The 20,812-nt window shown below is 36.7% G+C and overlaps 1 protein-coding gene across 1 annotated transcript in view; it reads right to left on the minus strand.

The window, feature by feature from the left end:
• FLT3 (fms related receptor tyrosine kinase 3) overlaps nucleotides 1-20,812 on the minus strand; it is a 97,812-nt gene that overhangs the window by 12,633 nt on the left and 64,367 nt on the right. The window contains exons 10-18 of the mRNA XM_007495258.3: nucleotides 15,770-15,873; nucleotides 15,029-15,137; nucleotides 13,558-13,733; nucleotides 9,278-9,384; nucleotides 9,054-9,186; nucleotides 8,858-8,962; nucleotides 5,278-5,388; nucleotides 3,930-4,077; nucleotides 1,652-1,734 (exon numbers count right to left, since the gene is read on the minus strand). Coding sequence (XP_007495320.1) covers nucleotides 1,652-1,734; nucleotides 3,930-4,077; nucleotides 5,278-5,388; nucleotides 8,858-8,962; nucleotides 9,054-9,186; nucleotides 9,278-9,384; nucleotides 13,558-13,733; nucleotides 15,029-15,137; nucleotides 15,770-15,873 — 1,076 coding nt within the window. The remainder of the gene's footprint in view (nucleotides 1-1,651; nucleotides 1,735-3,929; nucleotides 4,078-5,277; nucleotides 5,389-8,857; nucleotides 8,963-9,053; nucleotides 9,187-9,277; nucleotides 9,385-13,557; nucleotides 13,734-15,028; nucleotides 15,138-15,769; nucleotides 15,874-20,812) is intronic.

Genomic DNA, 20,812 nt, shown 5'->3' on the forward strand with positions numbered 1-20,812 from the left:
AGCTGGGAGGAAACTGCAACTGGGCCCGTAGTCTTCCTCTAGTGTTCTGCCTTTTTTTTTGGCAATTCAACATGTTTTTTTCTATTTGTAGTAATAGTTCTATTGCTTTGAAGGTCAAGTAAGGCATATTTTTACTCATCTATATTAGTTGGAACAAACCACTTTAATAGTATGGCAATGATAGTTCACACTTATGCAAGTATCTCATGATTTGCCAACTATTTCCGTCAAAACTATCCTGTGAGATAGAGTAAGGATTATTATTTCCACTTGATAAAAAGGGAAACTAAGGCTTAGAGAACGACATTACCAGGTTCACACATAAGTACCTCAGGCAGGATTTGCATCCAGGTCTCCTGACACTATGTCCTATACTGATGCTGCCTCTGAGAAGCTGTCTAAATTAAACTAATAAGCTCATTTACAAAGCAAAATTTCTTCTTTGAAACTCACCTCCACTCATCTTTCTTCTTAGATTTGAAATTAGAAGATGTATAAAAATCTATCACAATTTTCACAAAAATATTTACAAAACAACCTACTTGTATTGGTTGTTAGTAGGGTAACCACACATGCACGCACGATCCTTGCTCACTAAGTATCTAACATCCATGGCAGATAAATCAGTGCAAACAGAAAAAGGATACTTTCTCATATGAGTAAAAAGTGACACATGAGGGGGCAGCTGGGTGACTCAGTGGATTGAGAGCCAGGCCTAGAGACAGGAGGTCCTAGGTTCAAATCTGGCCTCAGACACTTCCTAGCTGTGTGACCCTGGGCAAGTCACTTGACCTCCATTGCTTAGCCCTTACCACTCTTCTGTCTTGGAACCAATACACTGAATTGGTTCCAAATTCCAAGACAGAAGGTAAGGGTTTAAAAAAACATTTTTTAAGTGACATGGCATATATGATGATAATTCTAATCTATGCTAGAATGATACTGGAGAGGTTTTACTTGGTTCTTTAGGAGATATCTTGGTTGACCTTTTACTGTTTCAGAAGCCAGGTGTCTTAGCAGTATTTTTTTAAAATGAGGCAAAGTTCAACATTGGAAACCACATTATTTCTGATTGGTCACTTTAATCAATTGAAAATAAAATTTAAGCAAAATAGTCCCATGACCACAGATAGATAAAATGATCTACAAAATTTAAAGGGCAGGTTTGACACAATCTTTATGTAAGTAAAGTTTTCTACTTTAACTATAAAATAAAGACTACACTTTGCCTGTGAAGCCAACAATTGGAAGAGAGAAGGATGATAAATCAAGTAGCTAATATTTGTAGCACAGTTTTAAAAACGGCTCTCCACATCTCCTTGTTTGATCTCTATAATAATCCTAGGAGGTATCATTGCCATTTTACAGATGAAAAACTGAGGCTCAGAAATATTAAGAAGCTTGCTCATGATCATACTGCTGGCAGAACTCGAACTTGAATCCAATTTTTCTAATTGCAATTTCATTTTATTTCTATTATGTCATGCTGCCTCTCCAGATGTTCAATAGCATTTCCACATGAACAGTGGTATGGATGAACTTGTGGCTCTTGGACCTATATTTTTAAATTTTTATTTATTAGAAAAAATGTTTTCAGTATTGGAATCTTGGCATTGGACTGGACCTAATGAGTCACTTGGTAATTCTTTACCTTCAGAATAAAATGAATTCCCGTTGAATCCAGAGGTCAGATCTATATCTTGGCTTATGTGAAGACCTCCTAAACCAGGCATTCTGTTCAAAGAAACACATTCCATTATTTAAATTCTTCTTTTGAATCAATGTTAGCTAAATATTAAGGTTTATCAAAGAATGTAACTCAAATATACCTAGCCTTTAAAATAAAAAGCAAGCTATTTGCTCACTCTATTTATATGATTAAAAACATTTAGGTGACTCTGGAGTTGGACATTCTTGGCTCAACCAGAAGAAACTGTTTATTATTAGAGTCAGTTTTGAGCTCTTGAAAAGCTAGTTTTCTATAATCCATAATTAATTCATAATTATAATAAAATGGGGAAGATAACCAGAAAGTTAATTTTTTTTCTCATTCCATGTTTGGTCTTGAGATTTTATAACTCTTTTCCAAGAATTTAATAAACAGTATTTATGATTATCCTGTGCAGATAGATACAACACTTTTCCCCAGAGATTGACAATGCCCAGTGACCAAATGGATCCCTTTTTCTCATTTTGATGTCAATGTTAAAAAAAAAAGCTGTAATTCTCATTAAGATGTCCACAGTAGTACTCAATGTATTATTGCCACATTGTATGTATTATATCTATAATATAATTGCATGTAATTTAGGATTAATAAGGGCTCTTAGAACTGAAAGGGAACTAAGAAAAATAAGAGGGCAGGGCATCACATTCTTAATATATGAATAAGAAACTCTTCCATACTCTTGTGCTGTAAAAATATTAAGAAAAATCTGGAAAGATTTGTATGAATTGATGCAAACTGAAGTGAGCAGAACCAGAACAATCTACACAATATCATCAGTATTATGAAGATAATGAGCTCCAATTTAGTAAATTTAGATCAGCATAATGACCCACTACAATTCCAAATTACAATGATGAAACATGATATCTACCTCCAGATGGAGACTGAGTATAGACTGAAGCATATTTTTTCTCTTTTTCTTGCTTTTTTTTGGTGACATGACTAATAAAATTTTTTTTCATGACCATACATATTAATAATAAGTTTTTTCACTGTGTGGAGGAGGGAGGAAGAAAGAAAGACTTTGAAATTAAAAAAAGAATTAAAACATTTCTATGTTGAAAGAAAGAAAGAAAGAAAGAAAGAAAGAAAGAAAGAAAGAAAGAAGGAAAGAAAGAAAGAAAGAAAAAGAAAGAAAGAAAGAAAGAAGAAAGGAAATTCCACAGGAATGCACACAATTATGTCTATAGAATTTTAACAAAGGATTTTAATAAATTATTAATAAAAGCTTAGTGCTGAAAAAACCCTCATTAAGGTACTTTTTTGGGGGAGATCAGATCTGTGATTGATTTTATTTGTATGGGGAATTTCTCAGTGAGGAAACTCCCTCTAAGAACACAGGATGAAACTGGCTCTCCATAATATTAGAGAGTTAACCGGGGCTGAGGCAGGGTGGGTGGGACTGAGAAGTTAAATAATTGGTTCAGGATCTTACAGCTAGTATGTGTTAAAGGTGACCTCGAACATAGGGCTTTCAAGCTTCAATAATGGCTCATCATCCAAAGATATTGCAGGAATTTAAGCATCAGAAAATGCTTAAATAACAAAATTGTATCTTCCATACATTTTGGAAAATATCCCCCAGAAACACGCAGAAGAGTTTTAGTTCACACCAGAACACAGGTGCTCTCCTCTACCCCCAAGAATATAAAGGGTTGGCCATTTTCACATGGTCTTGATCATTGGTAAGATGTGTGTATTTTTATAACAAACTCAATACCTAAGTTACTCTTAGGCACTATGTAATTCAAATCAACATTTTGAAAGTAATAACTAGAAGTCATGATTTAATGCCCCATTGAAATGAACTAGAATGCTTCTACGGGCATTATTTAGGACTAGAACAATCTGTTACAAATTGTAATTGTACCACTTTTTAAAAATGAGAAGATTCTAAATTAATTAATTAAAGATTTTCAAATAAAAAAATAAATAAAATATGCAAATTATATGTTTGCTAATATATTTTAAAAAAACAATAAAAATGGACCTTTCAAATTTAAAAAAAAATGAGAAGGAAACAAAGAAAATTATTTTCCAAAAGTTGTTCAGGATGTTAGTTCTTGAGCACAATCTTTGGATTTTTAGCCCACTGAATAGACACAAAGATGGGAATGTGCCTCTTTAATATTTATTTTACACTGCTATGTATGAATGATTTTCTATTATACTGTTTTTGAAACTATCACTCATCTTTTACCTGGAACTTGAATGGAAAGTGGGATAAAAGCTGAAATTGTGCTGTTTGAAGACTTCAGTCCATGTCCTATGAAATTTTTCTCTTTTACTTCTTAAGTAATTTAGAAGATCTCCATAGCAACAGTATTCAAATATCAAATAAATCGGTCCTGAAATAACAATAACAATAATAGTAATAGAAGCTAGTGTTAATATAATGCTTGAAGGCTTATAGAGTGCTTTACATATGTTGTCTCAGCTTTAATCATAAATATGTAAACAGATAAGATATGCTACAAGAAAGTGATTATATAAGACAATAAGGAGCATGATGGGCACATTGTAGGAACTTATTAAATATTGTTTAGTGGTTGACTAAGAGAAGAGAATTTTTTTTCTGTTGGGGTTCTCACTTTCTCAGTAGTTTCTGTCCTAGAGAAAGGGAGAATAGCTGTCTTCCCTCATGAGTTATGCATATTATATCAATACTAAAATTGGCCAGGATAAGGACATATGTCTTGAACATTCCCAAGCAGGAATGAACCAAATTATGTATATTCAGACAGTGGTGTCAAACTGAAATAGAAATCTGTGGGCCACACGATGATTTATAAACCTGCAAATTAACATTATGTTTTATTGTAACTTTGTTTATTTTGTTAAATATTTCCCAATTATGTTTTCATCTCATTCAGGCCTCATTGTGGAGCTTTGCTAATTGCAGGGGCTGTGTCTGACTTTGGCTGCCAGAATTTTCAGGTTCTGTTCTGACTACACCTTTTATGAAGAGGGAAGTAGGGAAGAGAACCATTTATTAGATGCATGCTTACTATGTGTTAGTCACTGCATAGTCAGAAATACTATTTAATTTGTCTCATTTGATAAGATTGCAGACCAAGACTTCTATCCAACTGCTTCAATGCTTGATATCAGTGCATTCACCTGTGTCTGCCTGCACCCTAGTCCCATTTCTGTAGTTTAAGAAAGATGGAAGTTGGGAGAGTTGGGGGAGACATATTTCATAGACATATCTAGTTTAAATAGCTTAGGGTTATATGATTATGTCCATATAAAATAGATATCTATCTAGTTATCTATTTCTATAATATATAGTGCCTATTTTTTGAACTTTTTGCTTTTTGTCTCTTTTTGGATCCCTAGTGCCAAGCACATAATAGGTGCTTAATCAATGTTTATTAGTTGATTGATTGACTGAACCATGCAGGAGGCTCTCTGACTCTCTAACTAAGAAGTACAAAACAGTGTGCTCAGGTCCAGGGCTGTGTCTACTTCTCTCACCTTCAATGGGACCTTCACAATTTAGTCCCTTAGAGCTGCTGGCCAGTAGAGTGGGAATGGATGGTCATTACCTGATAGTGTGCAGGCTCCTAATAGGTTCACAATATTCTCGTGGCTTCCAATGTGAGTCATCATCTTGAGCTCTGACATGAGAGCATCTTTTTCTGAGCTGTCAGACTTTTCTGTTAAAAAAGAATATGTGAAAATCTCAAAACTAAAGCAACACTAAAGACAGAAATTCCTTAATTAGACTTTGTTTCCTGGCTCAAGAAAGGTTTGGTTTAAATTATTCATCTAAGTACAAAATTATGAAGAAAAAAAAAAGAGAAGGGAGGGAGTGAATTGCTAAAAGCCAGCTCACAAACAGTAGAAGTAAATTTAAAAAATAATAATAATTAAAAAAAAACACCTGAGATCCACCTATCACCTTTCTTGTTCTTTAGACTTGTGGTTTGGGGGTTGGAATCAATGGCTTCTGACATCCCTTCCAGGCCTGGATGTATGGTGTTATATTTATATATCAGTCCCTACTATCTTCAAATGAAGTTGGCAAATGGAATCAATTTTATAGGAATCTACGGATTTTAATTAAACATTCCTAAAGACCACAAATACCGTGACAGCATCAGCTTCTTAAAAACACTTTTTCCTCTACACATCTCATTTTTTTCCTTGAAACCTCATGAGATGCACAGCACTGGCTGTTACAAATAAGTTCTCTAGTTTACAAATGGTCAAAGACTAAATCGCCCGTCGCCCCACAGGTGAACTGGCCCTTCTCCTGGCTTTCAGGTAGGAAATGTATTTAAATAATGTGAGGAGTGTATAATTCTAGTTTTAGCACCAGAGGCTAAAATTTGCTGAATTCTACTCTATTCACTTGGAAGAATGTAAAAAACTTTGTGCTCCCTAAGAAAGAAGGGTCTCCACTTGTAAACCTCAAATTTCCTTAGACTTATAAATGTTGGAAATTTCACCATTGGGATATTTCATACTTGGAAAATTTCTTACTGATAGTCTATTGGAATGGGAACCCCATTGGCATGGGAGGTTCCTTCTCTTCCCTTCTTAAGATTTCTTTAGGACAGAAACCCTTTGCTGAACAATGGAAAGGACTTTGACCTATGCTTAAGCATAGAACAGGAATTTCTTTGAGTCTTGATTGATTTTAGAATTGATACAATGGAGATACTTGGAATAAATCTCCACCCTATTCAGTCCTAATAGGATTGAGTAAGGGCTGCAGCCTAGATCAAAATTTAATTATTCCAATCTCTACCCTACTCAGGTTAACAGGATTTAGAAAGGGCTGTAGCAAAGGAGTAAAGATTTAATCATTTGAAAATATGACCTTCAACAGACATGTGCAAAAGCCAGAAACCTCTGGGCGGTCCTGGGTTAAGCTAGAGCCTCCATTGGCACAGGGAAATTGATGAACAGGGATTGGTAGATGTGAGGACTGAGGGGAGGCAACTTGGAGGGTTTCCTTAAAGATAGGGGGTCTGAAGACTTGTGAAGGTTGAGGTTTTGGTCGGTGTGGTTCCTGTGGGCTCTGAGAAGGTTTGCTCTGAAGGAAGCTGAAGGTGGGGGCCTCTGAGACTGTTTCTCCATTTTGGACACGTGAGTAATAGGGACTGATCTCTTTTCTTTGCCCCAGCTATCTAAGGGCTTGGGCCTTTTGGCCCAGCCTAAACAGAAGGGGTATTTAAGTCCTATTCCCTTCTCTCCCTTTTTCTCTCTCTATCTCTAATTCCTTTCTTACTCCTATTGTAATTAAACTCCAAAAAAGGCTGACGGCTGACTTGAGTTTTTCACACTCATCCTTCTCTTTGGGAACTCTCCAGCCCAAGTTCCCAAGAGCAGGTGGAGAATGATTAGCCAGCATCCTTGATCTGAATCCCCTAAAAACTCTTTTTATACATATAGGAGCCCAGAGACCCGAGAGTCTAACCTTCTCATTTGACAGAAATGGAAACTGAGGCCCAGAGCGGAACAATTTGCCCAAGGTCTCAGAGGTAGTAAGTGCCACAGCCGGGACCTGAACTTTGGTCTCATAATGCCAAGTTTGGAGTTCTGTCACTGTTTCTTCCTCTTGAAGGTAGATGCTAGTGTTAAAGCTTCTTCTCATCTTCTCTTTTCTAGGCAGAATCAGGTCTTGAAGGTTTCTTCCTATGTCTAACTTTGCACCACCAGAATAATAATATTACTGTTACTACTGACAATTCTGTAGCACTCTAAAGTTTCCAAAGCTGCATGCACCCATTATTTTAGTTGAGCCTCGCAACAGCTCATATTAGGTCATTTTACAAGGATTAATATCCTTTTACAAAGGAGGAAACTGAGGCTCTAAGAAGTTATCTTTATGGCTACCCTTTCTAACTTATGATAGTGTCATAAATTAAAAGAAACTTGTTTTTTTTTTGGGGGGTTGAAGTTAGGTCTCCCCAAGCTGGAAATACAGAGACTATTTACAGGCCAACTCCATTGCTGATTGGCACGGGGGCTTTCAGCTGCTGTTTCCAGTCTGGACCAGTTTGCCTCTCCTTAGACAGTCTTTTGGCCCTACTCTACTCTGTTCCCAGGATCTCATAATTTTGATGCCCAGCTTGGTTCAGACACCCAAATGCCTTAGCTCACCACAGCTCAGAACTCCCCAGCATGAAAACACCATCAGTCTTGGCCTCTCTTAGTAGGAGTGGTATCCTATATAGCCTATAGACTACAATGCCCAGCTAAAAGAGCCTTTAAGGGGACTAATGGAGTACCCATAAATTGATGAGCAGCCAAACAAATTATGAAATATGAATGTAATATAATATTATTGTACCATTAAAAATGACAAAATGGATAATTTTAGGGGAAATATGTGAGCTGATGCAGAATTTAGTGAGCAGAACTCTTAGAACAATTTATAAAATGATGAAAAAACTCATAAAGAACAACAAAACCAAAAATAAATGAATAAATAAAATAAAAGAAACTTTAAGAGGCTATCTTGTCCCATTCTCTCATCTATCAAATGAAAAACTAAGCATCTGCATCTTTGTAGTACTGGAGTCCCAAGGCTGTGATCTTCTACAGACTTGACCTTTATGACAGTAACAGAAAGGGTAGCATCTGCTTGTAACAAATACACCCTTAGCTAGTTCCACGGCAAACAGACTCTCATGAATTCTAAATAAATCATTAATGGTAGCATACACTTTTTACATTTTACTTTTAACATTCTCTATGAGAAAAGTAGAAAATCATCTTATATTCTTGTCCAGATTTTACAGGTGGGGAAATTGTGCCAAAAAGAATAAAGGAGGCTGCGGTTAGATCCATCTTATTTTCTCCTTTTGCCTCATCTGTAACATCTAGTAGCTTTAATATTTAAGGTTTGTGAAGTGTTTTATAAATATCATCTCATATTGTTCTCATAACAACCCTGGATTATAAGTATTATCATTAACTCCATCTCACAGTTGAGGAAACAAAGGATGACAAAGGTTTGGTTACTAGATCAGGGTCACACAGTTAGTAAGTATCTGAGGCTGGACCATGCCACCCCATTGCTTCTATTTATCATGGAACAAACCCATTAAATAATTTAGGGACCCATCTGAAAATGGAAAGTCTCTTTGGTAAGGCCACTTGGATTTACTGTACCTTTCAGCATTTTGACAGCCACTTGGATTGAGACTCCAGTCTCACTGATTCCATAAGCTGTAGCATTCATCACTTTTCCAAAGGCACCAGAGCCTAGGACCTGTCCTGCAGGATAAACATGAGTACATATCTAATTGAGTTTGTATTCAGGAGGGCAATTCCACTATGCTGCTTGTTTACAGCTTATATCTCTTACCAAATTCTAAGTTTTCTCTTGGAAACTCCCACTTGAGGTCATATTCAAATTCTCTGAAATTTACATAGAAGTATTCATTATCCGAAGAGCCCGTCACTTGTACCATTTGCAGTTGACTTTCATACCTATATTGCTACAGAAAAGGAAAATTGAGCCCATTAAGAATAATGCTGAATGTTGCAAAAATAAGGAACAATTTTTTCCTTTACTTTCTTGGTTTTTACCTTTCTGTACTTGTGAGAAATGAGTATGAGTAAGACAGCAATGAAGAGAAGACAAAATCCAATGGTGGTATAGAAAGAAACCTTGTCCTGGATGATATAATAAAATCCTGCAACAAAATAAGATTACTAAGTGATGATTTATTTTTTTGGTACCACACTTAAATCCATGACTTCAATGAAGGTACAATGATTAGGTGTTCAGGAGACAAAAATGAGAGGGATAGCTATGGTCATTGGAGAGCAGAAGACCGATCCAAAGAGGTTATGGCATCACAACATGGGGTTAACCCTAATCAAATTAAATTTAGGCACAGAGACTGGATTTATGATTTCACTGGAATATGGAAAACTTCTAGATGAGGAAATTCCCTTTGTCTATGTAGGTCATTGCCTGAATTATGGTTCTTTGCCAAGCCCTGAGGGGTGAACTGACTTATTTCGGGTCATGTTGTGGGTATGTTTCAGGCTGCATTTGAATTCTGGTTCTTTTGGTTCTGAGGTTGACTCTCAAGTCATTTTTCTATCGTACTGCTTTTCAAAATGAGATAGAATAGAAATAAATATAGAGTTCTGCATTTGGATTTAAAAAAATCAACTGTCTAAGTACATGATGGGAAAGACATAGCAGACTATATGGAAAACATCTTGGGGAATTACATGTTCAATATAAATTCATAGTGTGAAGTACCGGCAACAACAACAAAAAATAGCTGCATTGTTTAAAGAAATATTGTTTTCAGAATGAAGGATATGAGAAGCCCTCAGCCTGGTTAAGTCACATTTGAACTGTTTATCTTCAGTTCTTTAAGTTACAATTTGGGAGAGACACTGACAAGGGAGAATACACCAGAGAGCAATCAGAAGGGTGAGATGAATTTGAAACTGATATGAGTTTGAAGGAACAGGGAATATTCAGCCTAAAAAGGTAATACTTGGGGATTAATTAGGTATGATTGCTGAACCCAAATACTAGATGGATTGCCCTGTAGAAGAAGGATTCGACATGATTGGTTTACCAAGCAGAATTAGAGCAAGTGAATAGAAAGGATAGGTAGGTACATTTCATCTCATTCTAAGAAAGAACTTTCCAAAAATTATGGGGGCAGTGAATATGAAATGGGTTCTCTTATGAGGAAGTGAATTCCTCATCCTCATCCCTGGAGGGATTCAAACCTAGACTGGACAAAGTCAGGGATATAAACTAAAGGGAATTTGTACTTTAAGAACTGGAGATCTACTGGAGAACAGTAAGATTCTATGTTGCATTATTCTAGGAATTAGTACTTCTGTTTATTATTATTATAAACAATGATGCTTATCAAAATTTCAATTCCTATTTTAATATCTAAGATTATCAATCCTCACCTCCATATACAAATATTTTGAAGAGGCAGCTAGGTAATGCCATAGATAGAGCTGTGGTCCTGGAGTTAGGAAGATCTGAGTTCAGATGAGCCCTCAGACACTTATTACCTGTAGGGCCCTAGGCAAATCATTTAACCTCTGTTTGTCTCAGTTTCCTCAAGTGTAAAAAGAGGATAATAATAGCATCTAGCAGGGTTGTTGTGAGGATCAAATAAGATAATATTTGTGTTTTTTTTTAATTTGGTCATTTCCAAACATCATTCATTGGAAACAAAAATCATTTTCTTTTCTTCCCTCTCCCCCATCCCACCACCTCTCCCATAGCCCACGTGCAATTCCACTGGGTGTCACATGTGTTCTTGATTCAAACCCATTTCCATGTTGTTGGTATTTGCATTAGAGTGATTATTTAGAGTCTCTCCTCAGTCATATCCCCTCCTAAGATAATATTTGTAAAGCACTTAGCATAGTGTCTGACAGATAGTAGGCACTATAGAAATGAATATTTCCTTCTCTTCCTTACAGATCACCTAAGACCCTTGAGGCATTCTCTTGCCAAAAGTCCCAAGTATTCTGCATAGATTATATGCAGAATAACAAATCAAGCAGGATCCTTATTTGAGATGCTATCAATGGAAGGGAGATCCAACTTAATTTTAATTTCAGAGGGCAAAACTGGGACTGATGACTGCAAGATTTATTGAGGCAGATTCTACTCTACAAAAGGCAGAACTTTCTCACAATCATAACATTATACATGGAAAGTGAAACATTATGGAACTACTTAATGTAATGGACTTTACTACTACTAGTAAACTACTAGGACATTCCTGAGAGATTTATGGGAAAGAATGCTATCCACATTGAGAGAAAGAACTGTGGGAATAGAAATCCAGAAGAAAAACTTACAACTTAACAATTGTCCCTTGTTTATATGGGTATATGATTTGAGGTTTTGGCTTTTAAAAAATCGCTTTATAGCAAAAATGAAAAATATGGAAATAGGTATCAAATGATAACATTTGTACAACCCAGTGGAATTCTTTGTCAGTTCTAGGAGGGGGAAGGGAAGAGAAGAAGGAAAGAAAATGAATCATGTAATATTTTTAAAAAATAAAATAAATTTTTTAAATGAAAAAAAGGGGGGAGACTTTCTCCTAAAATGGAAAAGGCTGCCTCTAGGGAATGAAAAATCTTTCAGTAGCCTAGATGACCCCAGTCAGGAACCTTGCAGAAAACATACCTCATAGGTGAACTCTGAAATTCCTTTTAACTATATAATTCTGTGATGGGAAAGAAAAGATGGAAACTGTTTCTTATTGATGCTATATCTTATATATGGAAATGGAACTTTATTTATTTATATTTATTTGCATTTTATTTACATATATATACATATAGATTTACATAGACTAAGCAATTCCAGGAAGTTTTAGTAGAATGCCTTATTACATGGCTCTTGGAGATATGCAAAGTTAAATGCAGAAGTTGTGTTTTGGTCAACCAGTTAAATATTATAATTTTTTAAAAAACTCTTACCTCTTGTCTTAGAATCAGTACTGTATATTAGTTCCAAGGCAGAAGAGGGGTAAGGGCTAGACAATGGGGGTTAAGTGACTTACCCAGAATCTCATAGTTAGGAAGTGTCTGAGACCAAATTTGAACCCAGGACCTTCCATCTCTAGACCTGTCTCTCAATCCACTGAGCCACCTCACTGCCTCTTATTTTAAACATTATTGCAAGCTTGCTGATGTTAAATAAGAGGATATATATATAAAACAAATCAGGCAGCAGCAGGCAAGCAAGAATGTGAACAAGAATGGAAAAAACAAAGTTGCCAAAGTGCTGAGTTTGGATATGGAAAATATCACCTCTCAATTTCTATTGATTTTGATGGGATCATGGTATTTTCTAAGTATTCAGGTTTTAAAAAAAAAACAAACTCTTACTTACTGTCTTAGTAACCACTCTAAGACAGAAGGGCAAGGGCTAGACCACTGAGGGTTAAGTGACTTGCCCAGGGTCACACAGCTAAGAATTGTCTGAGGCCAGATTTGAACCCAAGATCTCTCAACTCTGGGCCTGGCACTTTATTCACTGTACCACCTGGCTGCCCTTTAGGTATTTTTTTTAGAGTTTTAAAGTTTTATTATTTGATCATAATTTTATAAGTTAAAAAAGAGTTAAAATCACCTGAATAAGGGTAAAATAACCCAAAATACATGTTTAACATATCGAATTTTTAAAAGTGGCTAGCCCCTCTTTTAGTTAATGACATCAATTTGAATACTATATTTCTTTTCATTTTATTTGTATTGATATTATTTGTTTATACATCATGTTCACCATCAAATATCTCCCTCCTATTCAGTAACTTTTAACAGATTGTAACAGATTTTTTTTAAAAAGAGGCAAAGAAGCAATATAGTAACATTAATAGTCACATTAACTAAATTTGACAGCATATGAATATTCTACACCAGTAATCTCCCATCTCTTTTAGGTACTATTTTGACCTTGAAGGCAGAGATGGCATTCTTATCAGATTGCTAGGTAACAGAAAGCTGAAAAGCATGGCTAATATATTGGATGACAGCAAAGGGTTCCAAAAAATAATATAACATACTAGAATAAAATGAAATTAAGACATAGGGGCTAGTTCTGGGATTTTATCGGTTGGTAGAGAGCTCCCAGGTGAGAAAATTTCCTTTATTTTTAGTATTTTACAACTCTTCCAAGGGAATCCCAAACTCTTGATGTCACATGGAATTCATGTTTAACTCAGAACTCTCATACATTGAATCTATTATCCTTCATAAGGTCCTTTTAGCTTTAAAACAATGCCAGGTGACAAACTGAGCTGTCTAAGCTAAGTTCCCTTAGTTTCTGCATCAAAATGGGAATGGCACAGTACCTGGGATACTGAGAAGTTTTGAGTCACAGGAGGAGCCCAGTGAATTATTGGCACAGCACTCAACTAGGAGTCCTTGGTACTGCTCACTCAGATTTAGGGTGCTGCTTGATGTCCACTGTCCAAACACTTCTCTGTTAGCTCTCTTATTCCAAATCCCTTCTGTGATTTCTGTGCAGCTGAAAAGAAATGGCATCCAAAGAAAATTAGGCCACTGTCACCAAAGGTGTCCAGCACAATGCATCATTAGATTTCAATACGGAATCTCTGCAGAACCTCGAATCTATATATTTCAACAAAAATCAGCCGACATCAGATCAGACATTCATCGTCCTGACCAATCATGGCCCTAGAGAACAAATGAGGAAGCAGGTTTCCTGCCTCTTGGTAAAAAGGTAGGTGACTACAGTTATGGAATGTTACCTATTCTATTGGGTACTGAACCAATCAGTTTTGTTCAATTGCTTTTATTCCTTATGAGGGAGGATTCTATTAGTGAGTAAGGGGAAAGATGCTATAGGGAAAGGCTTGTGGTACAAACAAAAGACATAGATAAAACCTTGAAAAAAATAAACTTATTTCATAGCTTCTGTAATTTAGACTGTTTCTTCTTTAATTGTAGGAATTCTTTAAAAGCTTTATATTTTATTTTTATTGAAATTTTTAATTAATTAATTTAGAAGATTCATATTCTTTCCTTCCCCTCCCCCCACCATAGCTGATGAGCAATTCCACTGGGTTCTACATGTATCATTTATCAAGACCTATTTCATTATTATCAATAATTGAACCAGGGTGATTGTTTAGACTCTACACCCCAAATCATATCCCCATCAACTTACGTGATCAAGCAGTTGTTTTTTTCTTCAGTGTTTCTACTCCCACAGTTCTTTCTCTTCCTGGATCATTGCATTGAAAAGTTTTATATTTTAAAAAGAAAAAATAGCAGAGGCCTAGAGATGTTAAAATCTGGCCTCTTCCTGGACAAGTTACTTAACTCCAATTGCCTTGCCCTCATTGCTTTTCTGCCTTGGAACCAATAATTAGTATTGATTCCAAAATAGAAAAGAAGTTTTTTTTTAAATTTAAATAAGTAAATAGAGAACAGCATAAAGAAGAATGCGAGTGGTTGTATCTGTGAATTTTAACTTTTTGTTTCACAGAAAATTCTGCTAAAATTGAGGTGCATAAGGAGGAAATGTTTCTCCAAAGGTCACACAGTAAAGAGTAGCAGAAGCCACCAAGTCCATGAGTCCTTACTCTTATTATAGTGCTCTTTATACTACGCTACACTGTCTGCTTTCAAAGATGACCAAAGAACATACGCTCCTTGAGGGCTGAACTTAGCTTTGGATTCCCAGCACCTCTGCTTAATAAATACTTGTCTTTCAGTCAATTAGTGACTACATGTGTAACGTGGATTGCAGTTGCAAAAAGCTCTGCCAACATAAGAGAAGGAAATATCTTTATTTACTTGGGAGACTTGTCTGTACACTTCTTCCAGGTCCAAGATTGTGGAAGGTAACCATCAGAGTAACAAGAAGCCTGATTTGCTGATGTGTCCATTTTTACTTGAGGTTTCCCTGAAAAAGAAAGTAAATATGGAAAAAAATCCACAAAATATCGTACATCTAGGATGGGGTCTACAAGACCAGCCTATGAATACAGGTGGCTTTTGGGAGGCACAGAGGTCTTCCCTAGGAGGGAAGCACACCTCAAATCTTCTGCCATCACTCCTGGAAAAGCATGGGCCTCCTCTGGTTCTCTCTTCTACCTCTGAGTCATAACAAGCCTTCTGGGAGCTGTTTCGCTTTCTCCATGCCTTAGCTCAGGTTCAGGAGCTACATAAGCTTCAAAATGTATGTGCCACAGTATTCTTTTCTTTTCAAAAACCAAAGAAATGGAAATGAAGAGCAAATGAATTCTGAAGTAGCAAAGCAGTAGTTTCATTTTAATCAACACCAATACTATAATATTGGGGCCACTGTAATGAGCTGACATATTTCAGAAAGCACAAGTAATGAATTTTTTTAGGTGTTTACATGACAAAACAGGGAAGAGATTTAATACAATACACTAATGTATTTCAAAGTACCATTATAAAAGTTTTTCAGCATTATCTTTTCACCATTCTTTTTGTTTTCTTAATTACAGTTTGTGAATGAAAGAATTAAAGAATTATAACATGCTTAAATTTTATTCATTTTCAACTTACTTTTTACATAGAGTGTAAATGTTTTCGTAAACTGAGCATCACCATTTTCTGCATGGAAGGTATATTCTCCTGGCTGGTTCTTATGGTCACAGAACTCAGATACGCTGTTGGAAAAAAACAATTGCACAGGGTTAGATAAGATAAATCTTAGAATGAAATGAGACACTGAAATAGAAAAATAAAACTGAAGGGAACTATTACTTGTTGAAATAGAGAAGTAAACTGACTGGAAACTGTTCCTTGTTGAAATAGAGAATATAAACTGATTGTAAACTGTTTCTTCTTACAATGACTGCTGTTCTCTGGCTTTGACTAGAGAGGGCTGCTACAGGAACCCGAGGCTGCTTATTTGTAATGGAGGTAGAAATGAGAAATGCTAAGGGATGCCATACAGAGATAATGGTACACAGGGAATTGCTTATAAGGGTATGCTCTAGGGTCTGCTCTGGGGTTCTGCCTGCAAGGGAATGCTGGTACCCAGAGGACTGCTCTGGGGTTTACTCTGGGGTTTGCCTACTGATCCCTACTGATGGCTGATGGATCAATCTATTTCCTAACCTCCTTCCTCCCTCACTCCCTCCCTTAACCAACCCTCTCTTCCTGCCACACTCTCCTCCCTATTCTTCCCTGAGTGAACTATAATAGATACTATTTTTCTTTCTCAGGTAAGGGGTTTATTGTGATAACAGGATGGGAAACTAAGGTAAGAGGGATGAGGATTTCCCTAAACTATAGGGATAATTTTAGGAAGGTTTGAGGAAATATTCCAGTCACAAACTGTGACTCTAAGACAGTTAGGGAGATGGAGGACAACAGCAGTTCGAAATCTTTTTTCTTCTTCTTCACAAAATCAGCCTGACTTGTCTCCTTTCTCAGCTTTAACCCCAGAGAAAAACAAAGTTCAAAGTCTCTCAGTTTCTCCTGGCCAACTCAATTCTCAAATAGACCACCAACTCAAAAACCAAGTTTCTTTTTCTTATCAGCTTCAACTACCCAGAGTCAGAGAGACAGAGACAAAGTCCAAAAGCCAAATTTCTCTTCTCAGTGTGGCCAGCAAACCCCCAACTGCCACTCTTGGGAACATTCCATTGGGATCCTCTCTTGATTGACAGATAGAGCTAGGTCTTCAGCCTTGCATTTTCATCTGCAAACTCTCTCTCTCTCCCCCAGCCTCTACTACAACACTCATAACTTATTTAAAAGTAATAAAGGAAGCTCACTCAATTATATCCTTCAAAAGGTGTATATTTGAAAAAGCAAATAGCATAAAGAAGAATGTGAGAGGTACCTCTGATTGAATCTGTATTTTAACTTTTTGTTTCATAGAAACTTCCATTGAAACCGAGGCCCACACAGACTAAATGCCTCTCCCAAGGTTGTACAGTAAAGAGTGTTAGAAGCCACCAGTTCAAGGATCCTTGTCCTTAGTATAAAGGTTCTTTCTACACACTATACTGTCTGCTTTCAAAGAAAACAGCAGAATGGAAGTCCCTTAAATGTAAGGATTTGAGGATTTGTCTTTGGAGTCAGGGAATGAAAGAGATATTCAGTATTAATTCAGGTGAGTGGAACTTCTTTGCCTTTGTATGGGCCAGTCCAGTATGCCAGTTAGAAACGTGAGGAAATCATTCCTGATTCCTTATATGATGACTTTTGTTGTTAGGCTGCCAGGAAATTGCATCAAGAGTCCAAGGCTTAGTATTCCAAGTCAATTAAATCTCCAAGACAGTTTCAATATCTTTTAAGGAAAAATGAATCCAGCTTACATGATAGATCTTTCTTGTGGAAGAGGCATGCATGCAAAGGACAGAAGCTGGAGATGGATCAGCTGTCAATCAAAGGAAAATTCCATTTGGAATGTGACTGGGAAACAGTTGGAGGCAAGAGCCAACTGCTTGATTGGATTTGAAGGTTTGGGGGCTTTCTGGCTGACTGAAGGAAGAAGCTGGATTTATCTCTGAGACTTGGGATAATCAAGTTGGAGGTGACCTTGGCTGATTTGAAGGCAGAAGAAGAAGGACAAGAGTCCTTATATCTCTTTCTGACTGGCTCTGTTTCATGCTAGTGACTGGATTGCCATTTCTCTCAATATCCTCCAACCTCTTACCTTATCCTCCATCTTTCCTGTTTTCCCCAATAAACCCTTACTTGAGACAAAGAAGAGAAAAGAGTATTTCCTCTGAAACATCATAGCTCACCCTGAGTGATTTAAAAGGAGGCTGAAGAAGAGGGAAGGAAGTGAGATTAGAAGAGGGGAGGAAGGGAGGTATAGAGGAAGGAAGGTAGGCAAAAGGAAGATAGTTGCCTGATCCATTAGTTAGTTAGTATCAATCAAATATACCCCCTCCAAATATCATTTATTACAGTCTTCAGTGGGAAGCTTAGCTATTCTTTACTCTCCTTCATATTTACAAGGAGTAAGGGTGGTGACAGATACTTCCTGAGCATGCCAGGAAATCTCAAGAGGTTTACCTCTTTACTCCTTCACTGTCTTCATCTTTCAAGGGAGCTCAGACTTGTAGGAATATTCTGGAAAGGTGTGAGGATTTTTTAGAAAGGGATCTACTTCCAGCTCAGGCAAATTTCCAATGTAGAGGTTCCCTAGGGGAATCTTCCCTGATTTTTGGCTATTCTATTTGGATTAAATAAATACAGTCTGACCACCTAGAAAGTCAGAAATTATAGAGTGTTGTAACACCTTAAGAGTATAAGGGTGGGGTTAATTAAATCTATCAAATAATCCCAACTTACTTTTTAGAAAAGTGACAAAGTACCAGAACCAGGTGAGAACACATTGCAATCAGTTGCATAATAACAGGTTTCAGGTTAAATATGAAAAAAGCTCTCAATCAACTGAAATAATGTCACACAAGAAGCTGAGGCAACTAGAAATCACCCTGTGTCACCCATTAGTTCAGAACTTGAGAAATTCGAGCAAGTGGAGAGTAGAGAAAATTCCAGTCAAATTCCAGAGAAAAAAATTGTTGAGGGACGAGGGGAGAAGAACTCCAGTCTTGGTCTTTGTCTCCCACCTCCCTCACTTGAACTAAATCTAAATCTAAATCTAAAGGACCTTGTGGACTTGAGAAGGTCCTTATGGGGAACCTTAAGAGGTCTAGAGGACTTTTCCTTACTGTCCTAGTAAGATACCCAGATCAACTAATGGTAGTATCTACAATGGGAACCAAAAGTCCATCAGTAAAGCTACACCATACATAAGGGAAAATCATGGGTAATACTGTACCAAGGGGAAAAAAAGACTTCTTTGCCACATGTGCTTTCTAAGACTAAGCCGACTTTCCTTTGAATCACATATATCATAAATGTGGGGGAAGGGGATTATATTTTGTCAACTGATTGTGTTTACTATACTACCTTAGTAAATGCCACTTTCTAAAATTGTCTGGCTGACTAACAGATATCAACCAACAATGATGATGGAAAGCACACCAGTGGAGTGAGTAGTATTAGAGAAGAATTCTACTACCCCCTCAGGGGTATCCCTAAATCCCAGATTGAGGTGAGGCAGTCAGCCTTACTCTGGGAAACCCGACTCATTGGTGTATGAGTTGGGATGAAGAGTCTCAGAATCTATATCTTCTGTAAGAGCAAGTGATTTTTTACAACATATACTACAAGGATATAATTGCCTAGTAAGAAAATAAATGAAGTAATAAAAAGAATAAATCTAAAACATTTTCTAGTCTCAAAGAAATCAACAACAATAGAAACAGATTTCTATTTCTATGATATTTATGAGTGGTTTGCCATTTACTTCTCTGAAGACATAATGATAAAAATGGAGTTGTGAGGAGGAGGATGTGATAAGATACTTTGGTGTCCACAAAAGTATCTTTTAACTCTCCTCTCTGAAGGAAAGCCAGGGATGGCTTCCCTTCCTTAGGAAGGTCCTTGGAGATACACAATATATATATAAAAAGCTATTTATTTATTTTTAATGAGATGAAAATAAGGATTAATAACAAGGAAACTTTAATACTAACTGGGAACTGTCTCTATGCACCTGCTATGTTCACCTCACAATGGAGCCTTCGGTTCTTCTAGCTACACTAAAACTACACTGACACTTGCTAAAAACCCAAAACACTGACTATAAATCTACCTAAAATCCTTATTCAATTAACTTAATTTGATAAAGAGATTCTCCAAGTACATATAAATTCAGTTAGCCAAGATGGCAGCTTCTAACTGACAATCTGATAGCCCTGGTATGGCCCAGAGTCCAGACCAAACAGCTTCAATCTTTCTCCTTCTCCAAAACTGTTACTCAGCAAAGCAGATCTACCAGCTTCTTCTTAATGATAACTTCTCTCGATCAGGAAAGTAGAAACACTCTTCAGATGGGATTCAGAGTTCTCTCTTCCCTTTCACCAGCTAAGAGTAAAGTCGCAGATGCCTGTCTACACAACAGCAGCCAAAGAGAGCAAGCTCACTAACCAAAGCCTAGTGAGTGTCCCAGTCAATCAGAGACCCAGTCAGTCAGCAATCCAGTGAGAGGACCTCACCAACTGACAGAACCTTTTCCTGTGTTCTTCCTTCCAAATTCTGGCCTCATGCACTGCTCTCTACTTGCTTGTACCCTCAGAGATCTCTTTATCAAATATTTTATTTTAATCAATATCTTAATCAATATCCTAATTTCCTTACTACATCTCCAGCTCATTTTACAGATGAGGAAATGGAGATGAACAAGGTTAGACTTGCCCAGGGTCTAGTAGTATCTGAGACCAGATTTAAATTCAGGAAGATGAGTGTTCCTTTCTGTAGGCCAAGCATTTTACCCACTGTGCCACCTAGCTCCCCTAAGATTCATGTAGCTTGAGAAAATTGTGAAGCATAGGTAAATAGTTCACTTTCACCAAAAAGGAATAGGTAAGGAGGAGTATCAGACTTGGACTCAAATCCTGAGTCTGCCACTTACTAACTGAAAGACTTTGAGTGAGTCATTCAGATCTTCTGAGTATCAGTTTTCATATGTGTAAAATAGAGATAATACTCCATATACCTGATACACCTCAACTA

The sequence above is a fragment of the Monodelphis domestica genome, chromosome 4, assembly GCF_027887165.1.
Source record: "Monodelphis domestica isolate mMonDom1 chromosome 4, mMonDom1.pri, whole genome shotgun sequence".
Lineage (NCBI taxonomy): Eukaryota > Metazoa > Chordata > Mammalia > Didelphimorphia > Didelphidae > Monodelphis > Monodelphis domestica.